The sequence below is a fragment of the Neovison vison genome, chromosome 13 (genome assembly GCF_020171115.1).
Source record: "Neovison vison isolate M4711 chromosome 13, ASM_NN_V1, whole genome shotgun sequence".
NCBI lineage: Eukaryota > Metazoa > Chordata > Mammalia > Carnivora > Mustelidae > Neogale > Neogale vison.
In genome coordinates this window covers 118,468,118-118,489,180 of record NC_058103.1, presented here as the reverse complement: position 1 = coordinate 118,489,180, position 21,063 = coordinate 118,468,118, and the positions used below count along the sequence as shown (strand labels likewise).

At 39.1% G+C, this 21,063-nt stretch overlaps 1 protein-coding gene across 2 annotated transcripts in view; it reads right to left on the bottom strand.

Moving 5' to 3' along the window:
- SCAPER (S-phase cyclin A associated protein in the ER) overlaps positions 1-19,974 on the bottom strand; it is a 569,517-nt gene extending 549,543 nt beyond the window's left edge. For both annotated transcript variants that reach the window (XM_044231262.1, XM_044231263.1), the window contains exons 1-2: positions 19,950-19,974; positions 3,725-3,791 (exon numbers count right to left, since the gene is read on the bottom strand). In XM_044231262.1, the coding sequence (XP_044087197.1) occupies positions 3,725-3,730 (6 nt within the window). In that variant the 5' untranslated portion in view covers positions 3,731-3,791; positions 19,950-19,974. The remainder of the gene's footprint in view (positions 1-3,724; positions 3,792-19,949) is intronic.
- Positions 19,975-21,063: the final 1,089 nt, after the last annotated feature.

Genomic DNA, 21,063 nt, shown 5'->3' with positions numbered 1-21,063 from the left:
GCTTTATTAATATTGAACAAAGCAGACTTTAAAGCAAGGATTACTGCTAGAGATAGAATGATATTTCATAAGTGAAAAGGTTCATCAACTAGTGAATTATAATAATTCTTAATGTGCATCTAATAACATCTAAAGAAAAACTGAAATAGGAAAAAAGCATCATGGAAGATTTTAACATACCTCTTTAAGAAGCTGGCAGAATAAGTAGACAAAAACAGTTAAGTAACAATACAGAAGACTTGAACAACATAATTAACAAATTTGACATATTTGACATATCCAGAACCCAACATTCAACAATGGTAGAATATACATTCTTTTAAAGTGCATGCTATTTTCCAGACTGTCGATACCGTGGGTCATAAAGCAGGCCTCAGTAAATTTCAAAAAATAAAAAGTAACAAAGAGAGATAACCAGAAAAATCCTTGTATGTTTGAAAATTAAGCATTACATTTCTAAATAACTTACAGATCAAAGAAGTCACATTGGAAATTTTAAAATATTTTCAATTGAATCATAATAAAAATATGACACATCAGTACTTATACAGCAGCCAAAGCTATCCTTAAAGGAAAATGTATAGCCATAAAAATGACATAATAACAAAAAGCTAAAAATCAATGATCAGAGTCTCTATTTCAAGCTAGAAAGAATAGCATATTAATTCCAAAAAAAAAGGAAGTAATAAGCAGCAAAAACCAATAAAATACAAAACATATGATAGTGAAAAACTAATAACAAAACCTAAAATGGGTTATTTGAAAACATTAACAAAAGAATAACCAATATGAGGAATAAAAAAGGAACACCACTATAGATTCTAAAACCTCCAGGCTTTACAAAGATAAAAGGATATTATAACTAACATATCAACTTATAATATTTGATATTGAAATACTGATACTGAAATATTGTTGACTTAAAAAGTATAATCTACCGAATCTTGACATAAAAAGAATCTGAACATCTATTAAAGAAACTGAATCCCACAAAAAAGAAAATTCAGAACCAGATGGGTTTCACGGATGAATTCTCCAAAACCACAGGAGCAAAAAATTACACTAAATTCTTCTAGAAAATAAAATAAAAGGAACACAACTCATTTTATGAGACCTACATAACCCTAATATCAGAACCTAAGAGGATAAAACAAGCAAAGTTAACCACCAGTTCAAACTATTTCAGGAGTAAAGATGTGAAAATAACAAACAAACACACATTTGTAAATCAAATCCAGGTAAGATATCACAAGTTGAGTTATTTCAAGTGCAAGGCTGGTTTAACATTTTTAAGTCAGTTAATGTAATTTACCAAATGAGCAGAATAAAGGAATAAAGCCTTATGCTTATCTCAACAGATGAAAAAAAGCATGTGATAAAAATTTCACAAACTACAACAAATACCATATTTAATGACATAATGTTGAAAGAGACAAGGATGCCCACCATCACCACTTTCATTCAACACTGTACTGAAGGCCCTAACCTGCACAATTAGTGAGAAAAACAGGGAAACAGTGAAAGCACAAAATGAGCCTGTCTCAGTTTGTTACACTAGAAAGTATAGAAATACTCAAAGAATAATAGGGACATACCACAAGAGCCAGGTTGAAGAAGCTTCCACTGGCTAACTCTGGGACAATTTGAGCATCAAAATAATAACAGTAACAGATTACAACACCAAATAAAATTTTAAAATCCAAGAGTCTAGATACACAGACAGTTGGGGAGAATGTAATTGTTTTCCTCACAGAACTTTAATAAATGTTACCATCAATGAGTGCTAAAACTAGCAGGTGAATGTTTGATGAGGTACTGCGTACATACACAGCCTCAAGGTCTATCTCAACAAACTACTTATTAATTTCAAAAGGGAAAACACAAACTTTAAAAAGAAAAACCAAGGGGCACCTGGGTGGCTCAGTGGGTTAAGCCTCTGCCTTCGGCTCGGGTCATGATCCCAGGGTCCTGGGATCAAGCCCCGCATCGGGCTCTCTGCTCGGTGGGGAGCCTGCTTCCCTTCCTCTCTCTCTACCTGCCTCTCTGCCTGCTTGTGATCTCTGTCTGTCAAATAAATAAATAAAATCTTTAAAAAAGAAAAAAGAAAAACCAATACTCTATATTAACCAAGTGACCAAAGATAACATGACCTAAAACAGAACAAAATGACCATCACCCATCATGTGATACTCTGCCAAAAAATATAAAATCCAACTCCACGGGCACCTGGATGGCTCAGTTAGCCAACTCTTGATCTCAGCTCAGGGCTTGATCTCAGGGTTGTGAGTTCAAACCCCATGTTGGGCTCCTCACTGGGTAAGGAGCCTACTTTAAAAAATAAAATCTGACTCTAACCAATTAGGGATCACAAAGAGAAACTTAACATAATGGCAACAAAACAGATGGCTGAAACAAGGGAAGAAAAGCAATCAAATCATTGGTGACACTGTTGAGCACAAGCTACTGAAAGCACACTAACATAGTGTTCCTTCTAGCCCAACTAAAACCTACTGGTCTTTCAAGTCTCAACTTAAAAAGTAACTCTCTCAGAATGAAGTCTTTTTAAACCCCAGACTTAGCCAGGATCACTTTTATATGCTCAAACCAATCTGTACTCTTTTGCAGTACATCTCACAATCACATTTTAAATCCTTTAATTACGTATTTACCATCTATCTTCCCCCATGAACGACAAATAATTGGCATGATAAAGAAACCATGAATAACTAAAGTAAGTATGTCATGAATAAATGAACAACATCATTGGGAAATGAGGTATTCAACATAAATCCATAATTAATGTCTGCCCTGCTAAGCACAAATTTTTTCCATTTTACCATTTTGGATAAAAATTTCTGAATCATACTTCCCTGACTTTTAAATGGAAGCTACTAAAGGAACTTCCTCTTTTCTTGGTACTTTTAGGTTATCACTATGAACAACTTTTGTATGATATTATAATATGCCCTCAGGAGCCGTAGAAGTACAGAGGATGGTACCTGTAAGATAAATGGGCCGAGACCAAAGTGCTTTTTAGATCTTTTAATTACTTTATTTCCTGATGATTGGGCAGAACACAAAAGCTTAATTTTCAATTATTTTCTCTTCTGATCCAGGCATCAGCTTTCAATTCTTACTTATTAGAATTATGGGAATGTTACTACTATGGTTCTGAATAAGAAGTTCAAGAATTCTAAAAGCACAGTGAATATACTTTCACTGTATGTTATGGATGATCACAGGCATTTTTAAATTACTCTTGGGTTTTTAGCCACCTTCCTTAAAGTCACGGTTGGCAGACTAACAGTGCTTTACTACATTTTGCTCATTAGAGTTGTTTAAAAACAAGACAAATCAGGACGCCTGGGTGGTTCAGTTGGTTAAGCAGCTGCCTTCGGCTCAGGTCATGATCCCAGCATCCTGGGATCGAGTCCCACATCGGGCTCCCTGCTCAGCAGGGAGCCTGCTTCTCCCTCTGCCTCTGCCTGCCATTCTGTCTGCCTGTGCTCGCTCTCTCCCCCTCTCTCTGATAAATAAATAAAATCTTAAAAGAGAAAAAAAAACAAACAAGACAAATCAATAGGAAATACTATGAAGCAGTAAAAGAAAATGAAGAGCTCTGATGCTATAGGATATGCTGCAAAGATACTAAATGAAAAAGAGATGTAAGGAAAGGAGGACAAAAAAAACTAAGGTTAGTGTTTAAGGTAGATCGATCACTTACCATCATTCTTTAATTCTCTTCTATGCCAAGAAGTTCATTTAGCACATAAACCCCTGGGGTGTGACTCCTACAATAAAAATAAAATATATATATATATATACTCTTAGTCATAACATTGTCAAAAATGTTTGTACTTAAAAAGATCAAGTCTCATCACCACAAGTTTGTCATCATATTAAACAACAACAAAAAAAAAATTGCTCCTTTATACTGCCTATTTGGATATAATATAGCAAATTTTAAATATTCTATACTGAATAATACCTTAATGCTCTCACTCCCAAAATTTTTTAGGTTAAATAGAAGAAAAACACTGTTAATTACATGAATAGTCTGTGAGATCTCAATGCAGATTTTTTTTTACTACCATCTATATAGTGCACACAACACACCATATAGTATATCCTTCACAAAGACATGCTTAATTGAAACAAGTTTCATAAAGTGATGTTATCCCTATTGTGTGAGATGCATTCTGATATATCTTTCTGTTTTTCAAATGCTGCTTTCATTAAATTGATTTAAGACCCACTAATGAATGACTACTAGTATACAAAACATTGTAACCTCTTTTTAGGAACTTTCGAAAACTGATATTTTATCAGAATTTTTAATTACTATTACAAAAGCCTCCACATAGAACAGATCTTACTTTTAAGGATAACAACATAAGGTAGCCAAACCTTTACTCAAAGAAACCATGCAGAAACCTAGATAGAACACAAAGGGCCAGAGATATTGCTATAAAGAATGGCCTAACCCTATAATGAATGAAGAAAAGCAGCAGTTAGAACCTAGGTGCTTCTAGGATGAGAGCATAGTGAATTTCCATTGCTAAGTGAATGTAATCCTTTTAAAATGCAGCACCTCAAATGAAAACACGTCTACAAAAAGCTTATTCCCAAGTATTCATAGCAGCATTATACATAATGGCCAAAAGTGGAAACAACCCAAATGTCCACCAAATGATGGATAATTAAAATCTGGTATATCCATACAATGGATTATTATTGGGCCATAAAAAGTAATAAGGTACTTATACATGATACAACATAGAGGCACCTTAAAAACATTACGCTAAAAAAAAAAGAAAATTATGCTAAGCTAAGTGAAAGAAGCCAGTCTCAAAAGACAGTATATTGTATAATTTATAGGTAATGCCCAGAATAGGCAAATCCATAGAGTCAGAAAATAGATTATTGGCTGTCTAGGGTTAGGGACTTGGAGAAAAATGGGACTGACTACTAACGAGGATAGAGATTCTTTGGGGGATGACAAAATGTTCTAAAATTCATTATGGTGATGGTTGCACAACTCTGTAAATATGCTAAAAACCTTTTTTTTAAATGCCTGAATTGCAGGCACCTGGATGGATCAGTCAGCTAAGTGTCTGCCTTGATACAAGGCATAGAACTCATATATATCTTATTCTAGTTCTCGGATTGAGCCCCATGTCGGGCTCCCTGCTCAGCGGGGAGCTTGCTTCTCCCTCTCCCTCTCCAGCTCCCCCTACTTGTGCTCATGCGCGCTCGCTCTCTATTCCCCTACCTCCCTCTGTCAAATGAATAAATAAATAAATAAATCTTAAAAAATTTTAATGGCGAAAGTGTATGGTATATGAACTATATCTCAATTAACTTCTGTTTTTACATGCAGTGTCTCTGTTCACAACTCTCCAATTCCTCTCCATCTTGGAGTAAAAGCCAAATCCTCACAGTAGCCTACCATACTCATACCTCTCTAACCACACCTCAACTCCTCTCCTCTTTGAATTTCATTCTACTCCAGCCACACTGGCTTATGTTCCCCAAAATGCCAGACACACACCTGCCTCAGGGCTTTATGCTTATTGGATACTTATTTGCAACACTCAAGATTTACTCCCTTTGCTCACATGTCACTTCCTCAGTGAGGCCTTCTCAAACACTCTATTATTGCAACCCATTCAAGGGTGCCTGGCTGGGTCAGTCAGCAGAGCACGCAACTCTTGATCTCAGGGTTGTTGAGTTTGAACCCCAGGTTGGGTGTAAAGACTACATTAAAAAGGTAAAATGAGGGAGGAATCAAGATGGCAGAGGAGTAGCAAGCTGAGATGACATCAGGTAGCAGGAGTTCAGCTAGATAGTTAGCAAACTGTTTCGAACACCTACAAATCCAACGGGAGATCAAAGAGAAGGAGAACAGCAATTCTAGAAACAGGAAATCGACCACTTTCTGAAAGGTAGGACCTGCGGAGAAGTGAATCTGAAGCATCAGGAAGATAGACTGCAGGGTGAGGGGCCAGCTCCAGTCAAGCAGCAGAGCAACGGACCACAAAATCAGAACTTTTAGCAGTCTGCTCCACTGAGGGACATCACTCCAGAGGCTAAGCGGGGGTGGAGTCCTCGCAGGGACAGCATGGTCTCAGGTCCCACAGGGTCACAGAAGGATCAGGGGTGTCTGAGGGTAGCAGAGCTCACAGGTATTAGAGCAGGGAAGCCAGCTACAGAGACGGAGCCAAGGAGTGAGCTCTCAGCTCAGAGTTACCTTAAACTGTGATCTGCAGCACAATCAGACCATTGCTCTTTGAGCAGGAAACCCACAAGTGTCAGACCTGGGGAGAGCCACCAGAAGGGCAGAGCAACAGGAATCTGCTGGGTTTGGAGACTCCAAACAGGGCTGTGTTCCAGAGACAAAAACACTTGGTCACAGGCCAATTGAGCTGGGAGCACGGCCAGAGACCAGGGAGACAGGAGTGATTGAGCGCTTTTCTCTGAGGGTGCACTGAGGAGTGAGGCCCTGAGCTCTCGGCTCCTCTGGGCCAGAGATTGGGAGGCCGCCATTTTCCTTCCAATCCTCCAGAGCTCTACAGAAAGCGTTCAAGGGAACAAAAGTTCCCGAGAGCAAACTGAGCAGATTACTTAGCCCAGCCCCTGGCAAGGGCAGTGCAATTCCACCTCAGGCAAAAACACTTGAGAATCACTACGACAGGCCCTCCCCAGAAGATCAGCAAGAAATCCAGCCAAGACCAAGCTCACTGATCAAGGAGAACAGCAGAATTCCAGAGGAGGGGAAAGCAAAGCATGGAATTCATGGCTTTCTCCCCATGATTCTTTAGTCTTGCAAAGTCAATTATTTTTTTTTATTTTTTTCTTATTCTAATTTTTTTAGCTTTTACTCTTTCCTCTTTTAACATTTTTTAACTAGCTTATCTTAACAATACCTTTCTTTAAAAAAATTTTTTGAACCTTTATTATTATAGTCATATTTTATCATTCATTGAATCTAACTTTATCTTTTGTATACACATGGGGTTTTTTCTTCTAAAAATTTTTGGGACACAACTTCTTCTAATAGATCAAAATATACCCTAAATCTAGCACAGGGTTTGTTCTAGTCTCCAGCCTTAGCAAATTTTCTCCACTTTCTTTTTCTTTCTCATCCCAACCAACTTATCAACTCCTTTTTAGAATTTTTTAAAATTTTTCATCTTCACAGTTATACTCCATCCCTTCATCGTGTTTACCCTTATTTGTGTGTGTGTGTGTGTGTGTGTGTGTGTGTGTGTTTCTTTCTTTAAAATTCTGGGAGGTAGTTTCTTCTAAAAGACCAAAATACTCCCAAAATCAAGTGGGTGGCTCTGTTCTATTCACCAGTCATATATATATTTTTTTTAATAAAAATAAAAAATAAATAACTAAAATTAAAAAGGTATATATATATATACACTTTTTTTTAACTTCTTTTTACACCCTTTCTTCTCCCCATGATTTGGGGTCTCTTCTGATTTGGTTAATGCACATTTTCCTGGGGCCTTTGCAACCCTTTTAGTATTTTATTCTCTTGTTCATATATTCTTATCTGGATAAAATGACAAGATGGAAAAACTCAACACAAAAAAGAGGAACAAGAGTCAGTACCGAAGGCTACGGACCTAATATGGACATTGGTAATATGTCAGATCTAGAGTTCAGAATGATGATTCTCAAGGCACTAGCTGGGCTCAAAAAAGGCATGGAAGATATTAGAGAAAACCTGTCCAGAGAAATAAAAGCCCTTTCTGTAGAAATAAAAGAACTAAAATCTAGCCAAGCTGAAATTTAAAAAGCTACTAATGAGGTGCAATCAAAAATGGAGGCTCTTACTGCTAGGATATATGAGGCAGAAGAGAGAAATAATGATATAGAAGACCAAATGGTGGAGAACAAAGAAGCTGAGCAAAAGAGAGGCAAACAACTACTGGATCACAAGGGAGAATTAGAGAGAGAAGTGATACCATAAGATGAAACGATATTAGAATAATTGGGATTCTAAGAAGAAAGAGAGAGGGGGACAGATGGTATACTGGAGCGAATTATTGTAGAGAATTTCCCTAATATGGCAAAGGGAACAAGCATCAAAAACCAGGAGGTGCCGAAAATCCTCCTCAAAATCAACAAGAATAGGTCCACACCCTGTCTTCTAACAGGAAAACTTACAATGCTTAGTGACAAAGAGAAAATCCTGAAAGCAATCTAGGACAAGAAGTCTGTAGCATACAATGGTAAAAATATTAGATTGGCAGCAGACTTATCCACAGAGACCTGGCAGGCCAGAGAGAACTGGCATAATATATTCAGAGCACTAAAGAGAAAAACATGCAGCTGAGAACACTATATCCAGCTAGGTTAACACTGAAAATAGGAGATATAAAAAGCTTTCAGGACAAACAAAAACTAAAAGAGTTTGTAAACACCAAACCAGCCCTATAGGAAATATTGAAAGAGGTCCTCTAAGCAAAGAGAGAGCCTAAAAGTAGGAGACCAGGAAGGAACAGGGACAATATACAGTAACAGTCACCTTACAGGCAATACAATGGCACTAAATTTATGTAGTTACCCTGAATGTAAATGGACTAAACGCCCCAGTCAAAAGACACAGGGTATCAGAATGGATAAAAAAAAAAAAAAAAAAAACCAAGACTCATCAACTTGTTGTCTTCAAGAAACTCATTTTAGACCCAAAGACACCTCCAGATTTAAAGTGATGGGATGGAAAGCAATTTACCATGCTAATGCACATCAAAAGAAAGCTTGGGGTGAGGGGGGGGCAATCCTTATATCAGATCAATTAGATTTTAAGCCAAAGACAATAATAAGAGATGAGGAAGGACACTATATCATACTTAAAGGGTCTGTCCAACAGGAAGACTAACAATTTTAAGTATCTATGCCCCTAACATGGGAACAGCCAACTACATAAACCAATTAATAACAAAATCAAAGAAACACATCGACAATTATACAATAATAGTAGGGGACTTTAACACCCCCCTCACTGAAATGGACAAATCATACAAGCAAAAGATCAACAAGGAAATAAAGACCTTAAGTGACACACTGGACCAGATGGACATCAAAGATATATTCAGAACATTCCATCCCAAAGCAATAGAATACACATTCTTCTCTAGTGCACATGGAACATTCTCCAGAACAGATCACATCCTGGGTCACAACTCAGGTCTCAACCAGTACCAAAAGACTGGGATCATTCCCTGCATATTTTCAGACCACAATGCTCTGAAGCTAGAACTCAATCACAACAGGAAATTTGTAAAGGACCCAAATACATGGAGGCTAAAGAGCATCCTACTAAAGAATGAATGATTCAACCAGGAAATTAAAGAAGAATTGAAAAAACTCACGGAAACGAATGATAACAAAAACACAACTGTTCAAAATCTGTGGGACACAGCAAAGGCAGTCCTGAGAGGAAAATATATAGTGATACAAGCCTTTCTCAAGAAACAAGAAAAGTCTCAAATACACATCCTAACCCTACACCTTAAGGAGAACAGCAAAGAAAGCCTAAACCCAGTAGGAGAAGAGAAACCACAAAGATCAGAGCAGAAATCAGTGAAACAGAAACAAAAAAAACAACAGAACAAATCAACGAAACTAGGAGCTGGTTCTTTAAAAGAATTAATAAGACTGATAAACCCCTGGCCAGACTTATCAAAAAGAAAAGAGAAAGGACCCAAATAAAATCATGAATGGAAGAGGAAAGATCACAACCAACACCAAAGAAATACAAACAATTATAAGAACAAATTATGAGCAACTCTACGCCAGCAAATTTGACAATCTGGAAGAAATGGATGCATTCCTAGAAACATATAAACTACCACAACTGAACCAGGAAGAAATAGAAAACCTGAACAGACCCATAACCAGTAAGGAGATTGAAGCAGTCATCAAAAATCTCCCAAAAAACAAGATCCCAGGGGCAGATGGCTTCCCAGGGGAATTCTACCAAACATTTAATGAAGAATTAATACCTATTCTCCTGAAACTGTTCCAAAAATAGAAACGGAAGGAAAACTTCCAAACTCATGTTCTGAGACCAGCATTATCTTGATCCCAAAACCAAAGACCCCATCAAGAAAGAGAATTACAGACCAATATCCTTGATGACCAGATGCGAAAATTCTCACCAAAAAACTAACCAATGGGATCCAACAGTACATTAAAAGGATTATTCACCACGACCAAGTGGGATTTATTCTGGGGCTGCAAGGTTGGTTCAACATCTGCAAATCAATCAATGTGATACAATACATTAAAAAAAGAAAGAACAAGAACCATATGATACTCTCCATAGATGCTGAAAAAGCATTTGACAAAGTACAGCAACCTTTCTTGATCAAAACTCTTCAAAGTGTAGGGACAGAGGGTACATACCTCAATATCATCAAAGCCATCTATGAAAAACCCACAGCAAATATCATTCTCAAAGGAGAAAAACTGAGTGCTTTTCCACTAAGGTCAGGAACACGGCAGGGATGTCCATTATCACCACTGCTATTCAACATAGTACTAGAAGTCCTAGCCTCAGCAATCAGACAACAAAAAGAAATAAAACGCATCCAAAAAGGCAAAGAAGAAGTCAAACTATCACTCTTTGCAGATGATATGATACTTTATGTGGAAAACCTGAAAGACTCCACTCCTAACCTGCTAGAACTCATACAGGAATTCAGTAGAAGTGTCAGGATATAAAATCAATGCACAGAAATTAGTTGCATTTCTATATACCAACAAGACAGAAGAAAGAGAAGTTAAGAAATCAATCCCATTTACAACTGCACCCAAAACCAGGAATAGGGGCGCCTGGGTGGCTCAGTGGGTTGGGCCGCTGCCTTCGGCTCAGGTCATGATCTCGGGGTCCTGGGATCGAGTCCCGCATCGGGCTCTCTGCTTGGCAGGGGGCCTGCTTCCCTCTCTCTCTCTCTCTGCCTGCCTCTCCGTCTACTTGTGATTTCTCTCTGTCAATAAATGAATGGAATCTTAAAAAAAAAAAAAAAAAACAGGAATAAACCTAAGCAAAGAGGCAAAGAATTTGTACTCAGAAAACTATAAAGTACTCAAGAAAGAAATTGAGGAAGACACAAAGAAATGCAAAAAAATTCCATGCTCATGGATTGGAAGAACAAATATTGTGAAAATGTTTATGCTACCTAAAGCAACATGTTTAATGCAATCCCTATCAAAATACTGTCCATTTTTTTTTCAAAGAAATGGAACGAATAATCCTAAAATTCATATGGAACCAGAAAAGACCTCGAATAGCCAGAGGAATGTTGAAAAAGAAAGTCAAAGTTGGTGGCATCACAATTCCAGACTTCAAGCTCTATTACAAAGCTGTCAAGACAGTATGGTACTGGCACAAAAACAGACACATAGAATGAATATGTCTGATACAGAATATAGAATACAGAGTCCAGAAATAGACCCTCAATTCTATGGTCAACTAATCTTTGACAAAGCAGGAAAGAATGTCCAATGGAAAAAAGTCTCTTCAACAAATGGTGTTGGAAAAATTGGACAGCCACATGCAGAAAAATGAAACTGGACCATTTCCTTACACCACACACAAAAACAGCCTCCAAATGGATGAAAGACCTCTATGTGAGAAAGTTGCTACGACCTCAGCCGCAGCAACTTCTTCCTGGAAACATTGCCAAAGGCAAGGGAAGCAAAGGCAAAAGTGAACTATTGGGACTTCATCAAGATCAAAAGCTTTTGCACAGCAAAAGAAACAGTCAACAAAACCAAAAGACAACTGACAGAATGAGAAAAGATATTTGCAAACAACATATCAGATAAAGGGCTAGTATCCAAAATCTATAAAAAATTTATCAAACTCAACACCCAAAGAATAATCCAATGAAGAAATGGGCAGAGGACATGAACAGACATTTCTGCAAAGAAGACATCCAGATGGCCAACAGACACATGAAAAAGTGCTCCATATCACTTGGTATCAGGGAAATACAAATCAAAACCACAGTGAGATACCACCTCACACCAGTCAGAATGACTAAAAGTAACAAGTCAGGAAACGACAGATGCTGGTGAGGATGCGGAGAAAGGAGAATGTTGGTGGGAATGCAAGCTGGTACAGCCACTCTGGAAAACAGCATGGAGGTTCCTCAAAAAGTTGAAAATAGAGCTACCCTATGACCCAGCAACTGCACTACTGCACTACTTACCCTAAAGATACAAATGTAGGGACCCGAAGGGGAAGGTGCACCCGAATATTTATAGCAGCAATATCCACGATAACCAAACTATGAAAGGAACCTAGATGTCCATCAACAGATGAATTAATAAAGAAGATGTGGTATACATATATAGTGGAATACTAAGCAGCCATCAAAAGAAATGAAATCTTGCCTTTTGCGATGATGTGGATGGAACTAGAGGGTATTATGCTGAGCAAAATAAGTCCATCAGAGAAAGACAAGTATCATATGATTTCCCTGATATGAGGAAGTTGAGAAGCAAAGTGGGGGGTCTGGGGGGTAAGGAAGGAAAAAATGAAACAAGATGGGATCAGGAGGGAGACAAACCATAAGAGACTCTTAATCTCACAAAACAAACTGAGGGTTGCCAGGGGAGGGGAGTAGGGAGAAGGTGGTTAGGTTATGAACATTGGGGAGGGTTTGTGCTATGGTGAGTACTATGAAGTGTGTAAACCTGGCGATTCACAGACCTGTATCCCCAGGCCTAATAATACATCATATGTTAATTAAAAATTTAAAAAAAAAGAGGAATTGTTTTCTGAAGCAATGGCAATAACAGCCATCTTGCCATCACGAGACGATCTGTAAGAGGCTCAAAACTAATATGCTCAGGGACGCCTGGGTGGCTCAGTTTGTTGAGCAGCTGCCTTCGGCTCGGGTCATGATCCCAGTGTCCTGGGATCGAGTCCCACATCGGGCTACTTGCTCAGCACAGAGCCTGCTTCTCCCTCTGCCTCTGCCTGCCATTCTGTCTGCCTGTGCTCGCTCTCTCCCCCTCCCTCTCTGCTAAATAAATTTAAAAAAAAAAAAAACTAATATGCTCAGAATGATAAAGAGAAAAGACTTAAAAAGACAGAAAGAGGCTTGGTCTCCAATAGTATTATTAAAAAGCAGAATGTCTGACAGAAAGTACTTCTGGACTTCTTGTTATTTGGGAAAAATAAAGCTTTATTTGTAAAATGTCAAAAATAAAATAAAATAAAATCTTTAAATAAAATAAAATAGCAACCCATTTATCCTGATTCCCACCCCTGACACTCCCTATCCCACTTCTCTAGAGCATTTATCACATTATTTACTTAATTGGTATACTGTCCATCTCTCCTTACAAGAACATAAGCTTCATGGTATTTGTTGGTTTTGTTACTGCTGTAGCTTCAGGACTTAGAACAGTGCCTGGCACTGACTAAGCAGTAAATACTTACTTACTAATAAATAAAGCTCATTATAAAAAATACTTGCTTACCAAATTGCTTTACTCTCACGCTTCTACATATCCAGAGCCTTCCAATCGTTTCAGATCAACTCAAAAGTTATCTTCAAAAAGCCTATTCTGACATCCCCAGCTGACAGAGATCTTCTACATCTGAATTTCCAGACCATTTCAGCTGTATTCTTTACTTAAAGCATGAAATAGTGCAGAGAGTAGTATATAAGACATTGGAATCAACCAAATCACTGGCTATGTGACTTTGAGAAGTCATTTAATCTCTTTGAGTATCAGTATTCTCATCTATAAAGATGAAGAGGTTAAAAAGGCTATGTCCTCATTTTTCCAAAATAGATATACAAATAGCTAGTAAGAACACGAGAAGATGCTGAACATCATTAGTCATTACAGATATACAAAGCACAACCACAATAAAATACAACTTCACACCCATTAGGATGGCTGTAATCCAAAAGACAAACAATAACAAGTATTGGAGAAGATGTGGAAAAACTAGAGGCAACATACACAGCTTCTGGGGAATGTAATATGCTGTAGCTGGTTTTGTAAATAATCTGGCAGTTCCTCAAAAAGTTAAACAGAGTTACCATATGACCCAGCAATTCCACTCCTAAGTATACACCCAAGAGAAATGAAAACATGTCCACAGAAAAACTTACAAATGTTTATAGCAGCATTATTCATAATATTCAAAAAGTGAAACAATCCAAATGTCCATCAACTAATGGATAAACAGAATATGGTATCCCACACAATAAAATATCGTTCAGCCATAAAACACATGAAGTTTCTGAAAAAGTCAAAACTATGGAGACAGGGAAAAGATCAAGTGTTTTAGTGGTTACGAAGAAGGCAGGATAAATAGAACACAAAGAATTTTCAGGCAGTGAAAGTATTCTTTATGATACTATAATGGTGGACAAAATACATGTCATTACACATTTGTCCAAACCCATAAATACAACACCAAGAGTAAATACAAATGTAAACTACAGACTTTGGTGCGATAGGGGCTTGTCAATGTAAGTTAAATCAATTGTAACAAAAGTACCACTCTGGTAGGGAATGTTGATAAAAGGGGAAACTATGGGGGCACCTGAGTGCCTCAGTGGGTTAAGCCTCTGCCTTCGGCTCAGGTCACGATCTCAGGGTTCTGGGATCAGGCCCCATATCAGGCTCTCTCCTTGGCGTGGAGCTTGCTTCCCCACTGTCTCTCTCTGCCTGCCTTTTTGCCTACTTGTGATCTCTGTCAAATAAGTAAATACATAAACTCTTTAAAAAAGGGCGGGGGGAGCTATGCATAAGTGGAGGCAGGGAGGATATGTACTTTCCTCTCCATTTCTCTGTGACCCTAAAACTGCCCTAAAAAATTAAAAGTATTAAAAGAAAAGGTAGTGCTGATACATGCTACAACTTGAATATGGAAAACACTATGCTAAATGAAGAAGCCAGGCACAAAAGACCACATATTATATGATTCTATTAATATGAAATGTCAGAATAGGCAAATCCACAGAGAAAAAAAAAGTAGATAAGTGGTTGCCTAGGGCTGGTGAAGGAAATAGGATGGAGAAGCAAGGGAGGTCAGGAATGGGGAATGGCTGTTATGAGGTTTTATATTGGGGTTTTGAAAATGTTCTAAAGTTAACTGTGGTGATGGTTACACAAATCTGTGAATACACTAAAAACCACTGAAGTATACAAGTTAGTGGCTAAATTTTATGGTATGTGAAATATATCTCAATAAAGCTACTCAAAAAAAAAAAAAAACTTAATACCTAATCCAGAACTTCCAAAATGTTAAGCATTCAGTTATTACTTTCATATTTGCCATAACTATCACCTATATTATTATTTATATAATATTTTTCTCTAAATAAAACTTTTACTTATATTTTAAAAGAAAATTTATAATGCTACCATAAACAGTTTACATAAAAGATGGATATGGCAAATATTGGCAATGTTATTCAAATAAATTAATTTTAAGAAGAAACTCTAGGCTACAGCAAAACAATGGGCAAACAGAAAATAGAGCACATAACAACAACAAAAACAAAACAAGTCAGTAAACAGGGAACAGACGCCAGTATTGACTGGGCCAGAGATTTCGGAACAATCTGGAGCCAGTGATAAACTGAAGTCTCACTTGTCCTAGCCTGCCCTACGGTCCCATGAAGTCTGTGGAGACACCTGAGAGTGCTACAACTGGCAATGGGCAGATTGGTTCTAATGCCAGGAAAGGCCTGCCTCTCTTCTTTACCTGAGTTTAGGTACACAGGTCCTGAAAAGGCAAAAAGTAAATGGCAGGCCCAAAATAGTAGAAGCCTGCTAGTAACTAAAAAATACAGGCTCATCTAATAGAAGCCAGGACAGTACAACTATGAATTGTTCCCATGTTTGCCAGTAAATTCTAGAAAAACTGGATTTGGCAATATACAATGTTCACAAAATCTATCACTCAATGTTCTGGCATTTTCTGAAATTGAAGAAAATCTGAATATTTCCCTGAGTCTGGTACTTAAACAATTGTCAAAAACTATCCCAAAAACTATCAGTAATTATTCACATCTTTGCTGAGTGGAAAATAAATGTATTATGGTAAAATAAGTACTCTGAAGAACACCACAGACATTTTATAATTCCAAACTGTTTAATGAATTTTTCAATTTTCACACTCCCATATATACTACCATGAATGAATCAACCAGGAGGCATTTATCTTCTCCCATGAACCTGGCATGCCTCTTTGAAAATACCAAACTACTTTTCTTTTGCAGTACTATATTAAACAAGCCTAACACAAACTGAAATCTTTAAAAATCAAATATGTCTGAGATTTGCTTCAAAACAATGAAGGGGTGTTAGCTTTTATAAGATAAGACTGTCCATGTGTACATAATTACTGAAATACAGAGACTGATACATAGCAATTAATTCTACTATTCTAATCCACGTTTTCAAAATATATAATGAATTTATCGATATGGGGGGAAAAAGGCAAAAGAAAAATTAAATTTCCTTACGACCCATAGCCCATTGACAAGTCCTTAAAACAGGCAGAGTGACATTCCTCTAGGGACTCAGCTGCCTTGATGTTACTACTTTGCTAAGGCAAAAGGCAGTCTTAACCTGACCCTCCAGGTTCCTGTAAGTCTACTTTAACATACAGAAATTTCTTTGGAAACTTCCTTTATCTCAACTCCTCAAGATACATGTTGGCAATCATCTCCCAAGCATATGACCGACCAATATAAATCTGAAGGGTCTCCTGACTAGGGTTTTACTAAACAATAATAAAGGACTTTTTCCCAACAATAGCTAGCCCCCCCCCCAGGGTCCTGGAAAACTTGCTTCCAAAATTCCTTAGAGACTTGCACTATCCCTAACCCCAACCCCCAGCTTTAAAGTATATAATGGGCCACTCCTCATGACCCCAGTGCAGCTCTTTCTGCCCATGGGTCCTGTGCCACACTATACTAAAACCAAATTTTTGCCCCCAGAGACATCTCAAGAAATCTTTCTTGGCTGTTGGCTTTGAACCCTAATGTCTTTCCTACATCACTTACTACTTTAAGAAATTATTTAAAAGTAGTCATTAGGGCATCTGGGTGGCTAGTCTGTTAAGCGACTGCCTGCGGCTCAGGTCATGATCCTGGAGTCCTGGGATCGAGTCCCACTTTCGGCTCTCTGCTCAGCAGGGAGTCTGCTTCTCCCTTGACACTCCTCTTCTCATGCTCTCTCTCCCTCTCTCATTCTCTCTCTCAAATAAATAAATAAATAAATATCTTTTAAATAAATTAATTAAAATAAAATAAAAAATAGTCATTATTTTATCAAATCTTCATAAAATCTTTAGTGTTTCATGTCCAGAGTAAATAAAGTCTTTCTATATATCATTTCCTCTTAAAAATTTTTTAAGGTGGCTCCACCAGTTAACTGCAGGTCTTTTTGCTATTTATACCCCATAAGATGTACTGTCGAAGCCAAACATATTTGTGAAAAAGATTATCATCCAAGCACAAAACTGTAAACAGATATTTATTCATTACTGAGTTATTCAAGCCATTTACAGTTATCACTTCTACAATTTCAGAAATGCCAATTTCACAATGGATATCAGATTGTACCATTAGAGAGAATTCTGTTTAACTTCCAACTAAATACCACCACAACTTTCTAAAAATTTAAAGAATGTTCACATGTGATTCCCAAATAATTTTTTTTCTCCTTTAAGACAGAATCTCAAGCCCCTTCCATCTTATCTTTAAAACATTCCTGAAAGTGGTTAAGTGAAGGTATTAATAACATTAATATCAAATCAAACTTTTGATGATTATTAATTATCTATGAAGCCCTAAGGACGTTTTTAAACCTATGTTTAAAACACTAATCCTTTGTACCCTAGTCACCAAAATAATTTATAAATCGATTCATATAGTAACATTGATTATGCTTCCATGCATAATCCACGAGGCCGACTGACCAAAAGTGGTTAACTATAGAGAATAAAAAAGTACAACACAAGGGAGAGGGGAGAAAGAAAAAGCAAGCATTTGTTGAGAGAAGACTTTGGGGGAGGAGCAGTTCTTAATTCTTCACAGACACCTCATTTACTTGCTATCAACAAAGATATGAGGTGAACGATATTATCTCTATTTTACAAATGAGGAAATCAGAAAAATTTAGTAATCTTCCAAAGTAGTGAGGCTCGGATTCAAACTCTCACCAATTTGCCTTCAATACCATCATTATCACACTTCCTCCCACAAAGAAACTTCCCAAATAATATTAAAAATGGACTCTGAATAATTAAAATATTAATACCTTAAAAATGAAATCTTGCCATTTGCAGCGACATGGATGGAACTGAAGTGTATTACGCTAAGCAAAATAAATAAGTCCAAGAAAGACAAATACTGTATGATTTCACTCATATGTGGGATTTAAGAAGCAAAACAGATAAACACAGGGGAAGGGAAGGAAAAACAAAATACGATAGAGAGGAAGGCAAACCATAAAAGACTTTAATATAAGGAAGAAACTGAGGGTTACTGGAGGGTGGGTGGGTGGCTGGAGGGATGGGGAAACTGGGTGATGGGCACTAGGAGGACACTTGATGTAATGAGCACTGGGTGTTATATGAATCTGATGAATTACTAAATTCTACCCCTGAAACTAATACTACACTATATGTGAACTAACTTGAATTTAAAGAAAATCTCGAACTAAAAATAAAATATTAATTCCTTAGTGGATATTATTCGGATCATTTCCATATGTGGTATAAATCAATCTGCATCCAACACATTTTGAGGAAAAGTCATAGTTAGAAAAAAAATACAAGGGCCAGAACACCAATATAAATCAGAGCGGGATAATGGTCGGATTACCAACCCTAGGTCTGAAAGCATCATCCCAGATCAACAATTACCAGCAGGTGACCCTGGGACAAGTCGTAATGTCTCTGGAACCTCAGTTTCCCCATTCTTATGAGAATGAAATAGTTAATGTTGGTGAAATCAATGTGTAAACTGCAACGAATTATAATACATACAAAGAATTGCTATCTGTTCGTCAAGATGACTATAATGAATAGCTAAGTTCATGGAAAATATCTTGGCCCAAACAGAATGAGGGATACAGTCCACCAGCAACAGGAAGCTGCTCTCAGGCAAGCAGCCCCATCTCAGGGAGAGCCACTTGACAGCAGCAGGTGCTCAGAGAAATCAGTTTTCTGTCTGCTTTCTAAAAATCCCGTCACTCACTGGCGGGGGGAAAGGCGCGAAGGAAGTGGTGGGAAAGGAGCACTAACAGAGGCAGAAGGCTGGGTCCTATTACTCCCAGGTGCGTGGCACTGGTTCAACTCTTTACCCCTCTAGGCCCCTCTAGGCTCTCGTTAAACCGGAGAGCCCATTCCCGCCCTGCTTCCCTGGCAGAACTAAGACCCAAATCATCGAGCAGGGAAAGCGTGGTAAATCCTGCAGAGAATGAGATGATGATGGCGATCACCTGTCAGATGAAGGGCCTGTGGGAGTCCCCTCCAGGAGCCCCTTGCAGTTTGGACATTCCAGATGCCTCGACAAGCGCGCGGCCGCGCACCCCGTGAAGGGGTGAGCAGTCCCCTACCCACCCCCCGGCCCGTGGGGTGCACAGGGTCCCACGTCCCTCACACCCCAGCTGAACCCACTGGGCAGGCCGAGAGCCTACCCACCGTCGTCCCCCAGGCCTACTGAGGGGAACCCCCGGCCCTCTTTGGCAGCCGCGGCTCCCCTCCCCCAGCACCGATCGCTGTCCCTCTCCGCCCGCACTCCCAGGTAAGGGAAAAGGGTGAAGGGGTGTAGTCGCCGCCATTTTGTCCCTTGGACCCCGCAACGCATTCCGCCAACCAGCGCCCCAGCCCAGGCCCTCCCCGGTCTGCGCTTCGCGCGCCCCTCGCGGACACTCACCCCCGGCCGCCCTGCGCAGTTCGGGGCGGCTCCGAGCGTCCCGCCGGGAAAGGGGCGGGGCGGGGAGGGGCAGTAGCGGAGGGGCGGGGCGGGGCGGCTGCCCGGTGTACCACGTGACTTCCAGCCTCCGCCGCGAGCCTCCGCGCCTCTCGCCGCGGCCGCCCGCGCGCAGGCGCAGCCGGGTTCGCGCCGTCCGGCCGAGAGGCGGGAGACTGGGCGGGTGTTAGATTTCCTCGTCGCGGCGCCGCTGCTTCCCGGGATGTCTTCCCCTCGGTGGGCTGCACTGGCATCGCTGCTTTTAGCCACAATCTTTGATTCAGTCCCTTTCTTCCGTCCGTTTTACCGCCAGTTAGTCCCAGAGATTGACGACCTAGAGGGCCGCCACACAAAAGTCTGTACTTGGGGAAAGGCTTTGAGCACAGCTTACCCTCCGCCGTGAAGCTTTATTTGTCCCTTATACGCCAGCCGTGAAAGGCTCAGAGTACAAAGACCCAACAAGTGCGTTTTCTCTACTTCAAAGACAAAGTAAACACACGAACGGTGTTTAAATCACAGTTCTGAACAAACAGAAAAGAGACTCAAGGCAGACCATTATTGTCAAATCAATATTACACATCACTTTTCATCCACCCGGAATGCTCAGACTCAACCTTTCCCTATCCCTTGCTACCCACAATATCCAGAAGTCGGGGAATCCAGTTGAATCTACCTCACAATTAAGACTATAAGCTTACGGTAGGATAAGGAAGATGGATCAGGGAACATACTGCAATTTCATAAAAGATGGCTGGGGCTTTATTCCTCCTTTCAACTATTCCTTTTCTCCTCTCTTTTAATTCCCATAGTATTTAAATAACCTCTCTGATCTTGAAATCTCCTACCCAACCCACCAAACCCCACTTCAACCTCTTTTTTTCCTCCTCTTTCCAGATCTGCCTGTTCCCGCTATACTTCTTCAGTCATCCAAACAATGTCTCTACTTCCTCAACTACAACTCTTGTACAGTAGTAACTCGTGTTACTGCCCTACCGCCATATGGAAACCATTCTTTCCAAAGTCACTAGGTATCTCCTAACTGCAGGTGCTATGAACGTATTCATCATGACCTAAATTA